The sequence below is a fragment of the Meleagris gallopavo genome, chromosome 1, assembly GCF_000146605.3.
Source record: "Meleagris gallopavo isolate NT-WF06-2002-E0010 breed Aviagen turkey brand Nicholas breeding stock chromosome 1, Turkey_5.1, whole genome shotgun sequence".
In the NCBI taxonomy this organism is placed as follows: Eukaryota; Metazoa; Chordata; class Aves; order Galliformes; family Phasianidae; genus Meleagris; species Meleagris gallopavo.
In genome coordinates, this window is record NC_015011.2 from 148,610,783 (window position 1) to 148,617,091 (window position 6,309).

General features: G+C 41.6%; 1 protein-coding gene across 4 annotated transcripts in view; it reads right to left on the reverse strand.

The window, feature by feature from the left end:
* Positions 1–3,397, reverse strand: part of NDFIP2 (Nedd4 family interacting protein 2) — a 45,096-nt gene extending 41,699 nt beyond the window's left edge. Inside the window, exons 1-2 of one of the 4 annotated variants that reach the window (XM_010728699.3) lie at positions 3,299–3,384; positions 2,092–2,608 (exon numbers count right to left, since the gene is read on the reverse strand). In XM_010728699.3, coding sequence (XP_010727001.1) covers positions 2,092–2,250 — 159 coding nt within the window. In that variant the 5' untranslated portion in view covers positions 2,251–2,608; positions 3,299–3,384. Of the gene's footprint in view, positions 1–2,091; positions 2,609–3,298 lie in introns of those variants that run through there. The other 3 variants (XM_010728701.3, XM_031557825.1, XM_031557826.1) reach the window with 3 other exon arrangements.
* Between the last annotated feature and the right edge of the window lie 2,912 nt (positions 3,398–6,309).

Genomic DNA, 6,309 nt, shown 5'->3' on the forward strand with positions numbered 1-6,309 from the left:
TTTTTCAATGTACTAACACTCGTGTCCTACATAAGTCATCTGTTCTAAACACAGGGCTGATAAAAACCACCTTACTTCCCCTGGCCTCCCTGCCAAAGAGATGGGGACAGCCCACATGCCACAGTCTGCACCCACAAAGCAGCAGCAAGCTTCTGTGTCTGCAACGGCTCCTACTGGGTCATTGAAACAGCATCTCTCCCTGTGAAACAGACGTAGGGTTTGGTATTACATCTGCCACCCTCCCAAAAACATATCAGGGCAACAAACCAAGTTAGATCACCCTGCTTAAAATTTACCAAGGGCCAGAAAAGATTGTACCTCAATATTGTATCTCAGCTCCTTAACGAGGGAGGAGCTAGCTTAGGGAGGACTTGAACATTATTTCTTTGTTTCTTATGAAACACAAACATGTTCAAAAACCTAACTGGAAAAATAAAAGTGAATTTTCTTTTTAAATGTTCACTGCATCATTGCTGCATTGGAAAACACACTAACATTTGCAAATTTTCATCTTCATTTGTAGCAAGATTATTCACAAAAATAGTATAAGTGTTCATAAAAGCATTAAGACAACTTCAAGAAAGAAACACTATGCTCCACTTATTAGACGATTTTGTCACAAGAAAAAAATGTTATAGAAAAATTCAAAATTTATTTTTTCCAGTTTAATAATAAACAAGATGCAAGGACAGCCTATTCTTATAAAAACACAATCCACCTCATTTCATAAGATATGTTTTAGCCCTCCTAAACTTCAAGTACAAAATGCACTGAAAGGACTTTATCATCAATGGATAAGAAGTCTGTATACTAAAACTATCAGCTTAACCATCATAGGCAAGCAACAGTAAAACTTATCACTTAATACATCTTTACTCAATATTCTTCAGTACCATAAACCAAGTCTCCTAAATGTAGCATCTTATCTTCCATTCACCATCAGATATGTGGAAAGCAACAGAATTTCCCTCACATAAGCTAGCTCAGTCTGTTCTATAATACCAACTAGGTAAGAGTTTTCCAAAGAGAATAAATACTACATAAAATATACTATCTCTAGGATAAAGTTCTTAAATCAAAGACAAAGAATAATCAATATTTGTGTCATGGTTTTATGATTTTTAGTTATCAGTATTCCACATCATAACATCATGTAATGCACTGGGGATTTGACGGCTGATGCTCAAGTTCTGGGTGCCTGTCCGGAGGAGAAGAAGAACTACATTTCCCTAGGGGACTTTGCAGTCAGCGAGGAGATATAACTCCTGGCAAGGTCACCTGATGTTCTCCGCCTGCGCTTCTCCATCGACTCAACTGGACTGCACTTCTCACCTCAGAGTTGTGGTGAGGCCTATCCACCTTTCAAACACACTCTCTCTCTCTCTCATTATATTCTGCTGATATTATATTTAGTAAATTAGTTTGTTTCACCTCAGATCGTTGCCACTGTTTTCAATTATTTTGGGGTCCCCTGTTTCCCTTTTCCAGAGGCGCGGATCCGCAGATTCCTCTGCCCCGCTTGTCACGGAACTGGGCCGAACCAGCCCATAAACTGTTGACAATTTGGTTTTATTTATTTGCCAACCACTGCTTGGCTTAGTCTTATGACAAGAAAAGAAAATTTTCTTTGTGCACATTTCCTGTATAGGTTGACTTTCATGCCTGAGATTTAAAGACTTGACTTTAACTAAGGATAAACCAGCTAACACCGTAAGAGAAAAGAATCAGTAACAGTGGATTTAAGATTTACAGGGTTTACATACCAAGTTTTTGGTAGTGGAGAGGTACAGGGGTGCTCTCTCTGAGAAGAGACTGGGAGCTGCCCCCCCCATTTCAGACTTAGTCAGCTGCAAAAGGGAAGTGTCATTGGCCAAAGCTGAGACACAAGCAACAATAACACTGTGCCTCCAAGACAGCAGACTTATGAAAGGATAAAAAACGCTGCACAGCAAATGTGAAAAAGAAGAACACATAGAGAAACCATCACACAGACAGCCAGGTCAGTGCAGAGAGAAGGTAGAAGATGCTCCAAGCATTCCCTACAGCCCAGGAGAGGCTCATTGTAGAGCAGGCTGTCCCCCTGCAACTCACGGGCACCACACAGAGCAGATCTCCACATGCAGTCATGGAGGACCCCCTGGGCAGCAGTGGATGAGACCTGAAGGAGGCACAGCCCATGCTGAGCCATTCAGGAGCTGGTTCAGAGAGAAGCCACAATGGGGTAGGAAGGCTAGGGAAGCTGCTGCCCATGGGGACCCATGCTGCAACAGTTCCTGAAGGATAGACTTCATAGTTCCTGAAGGATAGACTTCATAGTTCCTGAAGGATAGACTTCATAGTTCCTGAAGGATAGACTTCATAGTTCCTGAAGGATAGACTTCATAGTATGGAGCCGTTGCAGAGGTTGCGTTGGAGCTGCAACCTGAGGGAAGCCTGTGCAGGATGTTTGGGAAGGACGGCATCTTCACCACACTGAAGCATGAGCAAAGCAAGAAGAGGAAGGAGCAGCAGAGAAGTTCCTAGAAACTGTCTGCAAGCCCCATTCACTGTCCTGCTGTGCCACTCAGGGTTGAGAGAGAAGGTAGAAGAACCAAAACTGAAGTTGAGCCTGAGAAGAATGGATGGGGAAAGTATGTGCTTTTAGTTTGATTTCTCACTACTACTCTTTCTACTCTTATTCCTTAACAGTAAATTTGTCTTCCCCAGGTCAGGTCTGTTTTGCCTGTAATGGTAATTGCTGAACCATCTCCCTCTCCTTACATTGGCCCATGAGGTTTCTCATCTTATTTTCTTGCTGAGAAAGGGGAGTGAAAGAGCAGCACGGCTAGCAACTGGCTGCCAGCCAAGGTCAACCCACCACACAAGAGATGCAGAACATTAAACATTAGCTAAGACAATTGCAAAGCTATTCACATCATGTATCACTATACAGGCAAATTAATTAGAATAAATTGTTTATGGTATGAACTTTGATCTCTTCATCCTGTTTCTAAAAAACACAACTTTACAATCATAAGATTGCCATCTCTGCAAAAAAAAAAAAAAAAGCAAAAAACCAGTGTCTTTAACCCTTGCAGTGCTGTACAGTACAATAGCAGGCTGTGGTTTTGGAAGCCTTGGCCCCCCCATAAGTCAAAGATTGATGGCTATCTGATTCCAGAACAACCCAAAAAGGACTTAGGACAAGTTTATTATATTTCTTAAACATTTCAGCATACAAATTCTTTAGCTTACAATGGGATTTATGCACCTAAAATCACTGACATGCATTTGAAGTCCTCCCTCATGACTCATTTACCTGGAAAATCCTTTCACAGGAAAAGGCCATCCCAAGCTTTAGTACTTAGTTGCTCGCTCATTTTTACACACTGCAGGAAAAAAAAAAAACACATTTCTTTTGCTTTGCTTGAGTATGGATTCACAAAGCAGCATTCGCATCACTTTTTCTGCAAACAAGCTGCAGTAGGAGCAGACATCTCAAACACCAAGATAGCAATGCACAAAATAAGGCCAGATGACAAAGAACAAGTAGGTAAAAAGAATCACAATGATCACTCAGTGAATAAATTTCATTATGATTTCCCAGTGCTGATGCCTCAGTCCCTCTGTTCAACAAGGAGCAGAATAGAGAAAGAAAGAGAAAAAGAAAACAAGAAAGGAAAACAGCTGAAAATAGTAAAAAAAAAAAAATTTAAAATTTAAGACATTTATTGAAGGAATTGTAGTATGTAAGTAAGAGAAAGGAAAAAAAAAAGCATAGTAAAGCAAGAAAACCAAGATTGGCTAATTTATATCTGATGTCATATTCCTGCAGGGAGACATGACAAATTCTTACCCATCAATTAGTTGTCTTTTTGCCCTATGAAGAAAGGACAAAAAGGAGGGGGCAGAAAGCCATACAAGTCACACACGCCTGCGGCAGATAGTTACGTAATGCTGATTTACTGACTGCTCTGAGTTTACAACACTTCACTACAATTCCAAATAGCAGCTTTCTCACAGTTGCAGAGTTGGAACGTTTTTAAACTGTTGTTTTTTTGTTTGTTTGTTTTTTGTTTGTTTTTGTTTTTCAATGTAACACAGAAGGAAAAGAAAGAATAAGAATTTAGCACTGGTATTTTGATGTAAATCAGTGAAGATAAACCAAAGGCTAACTGTGTATGAAACAAAACGTCTGATCATAAAGTCTTAAGAGCGGCTTATGGTCTAAAGCTTAAAATTAAAGCACCCACCATTCTTTAAGTCTTTCAGTTTAATGTATTTAGAGAAAGCACCAGCAGAAAGAGGCAGCAGTAATACAGATCCTTTAACTTCACTGAAGTCTTACTGTCACTGACACAAACAGAGATGTAAACCCGGTAATTCTGTTTTGATTTAGTAGAGAACTTGTACTAAATAGAGCAAAGAAAGATTAGTTAGAAGCAAAGGCGGATTGGCAAAAATGGGGGTGGGACGATGAAGTGCATGGAGTGCTTATTTTTCATGAAGCAAAACAAATGAAGATATACAATGAATACATCAGAACTGATCAGTTTTCAAAAGCTTAACACTAGAGAACAGTATGCCTACAAAAATAATGCAGTATTAGCCACATTAAGTCATATTCCACCTCAGTATTTTGTCCTTAAAGATGAGTACACAGCCATAAAATCTACAGTAATACGTTGCCTACTACCTATCACAGATGTTACATAAGGAAATATCTCCTAACAAAAACACAAGCTGGAATAAACAGGTGCTGATTAAATACATTTGCTGCTGCTCAGATCCTACCATTCTCTGACTCAACACAGTAAATAAATAGCATTACCAAAATCTCAATGTCTGGCAGTCAGATACACTGAAGAGAAGATAAAACAGCGTGGTCTTAAAGGATAGTAAGGTATTTTAAACCGTGAAATACACTAGAGATTTAAAACTGCAGTTACATTATGACTTACAATAAACTCAATGGAACTTAAGAGTGTTGTCACCATGAAGGCTTCAGAGAACACTTCCATAACGAAATACAGTGACATAAACTGACCACAAAGTTTATTGCACATGGAAAACCAAATGGGCCAACTAACATTAGGATCAGCCCTTTTGGAAGGCCACACCAGGAAGCATTTATCCAACCCTGGGCACCAGCACCATGGCTGGAAGTTCCAATCAAATATAACAAAAATATTAAGAGGCAAGTTATCTCTTTGCATCATTCTCCTGTGCTTTTTTCTACTCCTTTGAGTAAAAGAACTACAATTTCTAAGGCGTTTTAAAACAGACCCAGGTTATTTCAGGCCTCAGGGAGGACGTGGCATTTGAAGGCTTTTAAGAAATGGCTCTGCCAGCGTTTTCATTCTCCTTTTCAAAGAGCAAGGAATGACTCCAGGACTTCTGCTGACTCTAAATTACAGTCATGTGGCATAGGAAGAAGCATGCTGGAAAGCATGGACTCGGAAAGCACTTCGGGACCCACTGGTGCTCTGAAGGCGTGCATTGCCCCTCTGAGGTCACAGGCCGCTGTGTTTGCCAGCTGTATGACAATCACAATGTATCCTCACACAAGGACAGAAGCCACACACAGTCCTTAGGACTCCCAATGGAAATACTCTGAATCCACACAAGGGATTTCCCATTATAATTCTCAGCATTAGAGCCTAGAAACAATGTGATAAATACTGACTTACGTTACATAAAAAGTAACACGAGTTTATGGCCTGGAAACCAAAAGCAACATCGATGTCCAGAGAAATAGGTAAATCAGACCCAGACACACAGAGAGTTGCAAAACACAGTAGGATATAATTACTTCTGTTTTCTCCGTTCAAGGTGCCAAAAACAGCATTATAGCCAGGATTTAGGCACAAGTCTGTATCAAAAATCTGAACCACAGCTAATAACACAAGTTTCAGGGTTCTGTAACATACCCTCAGCAAAGCCACGAAGTACAGGAACCGAAGGACCAAAAATAAACTACTAAGCAAATTAACTGTAACCCCATCACTTCAAAAGCCTTCACGTCCCAGATCGAACGCGCTTTAGGACGAACGAAGGAGGACACAGGACTGCAGGCTGACCGCGGTAAGCCTCGGTTCCCGTGTGCCTGCGCACACGGACCGCCGGATCCCCGCGCACCTCGCGGCCCATCCCCACGAGCCGCTCTCGAAGCGGAGGGCTGTAACGCGCCGCCCGGCTCCCCGCGCCCCGCCAGATCCCCGTGGCAACCCCCGGCCTTCCCGCACGTAATGCGCCGTGCGAAGGACAGACGGTATCCGCAGCCCCTCCGGGCGACCCGAGGACGAGGCCCCGCCGGAAGGAGGGGAGGTG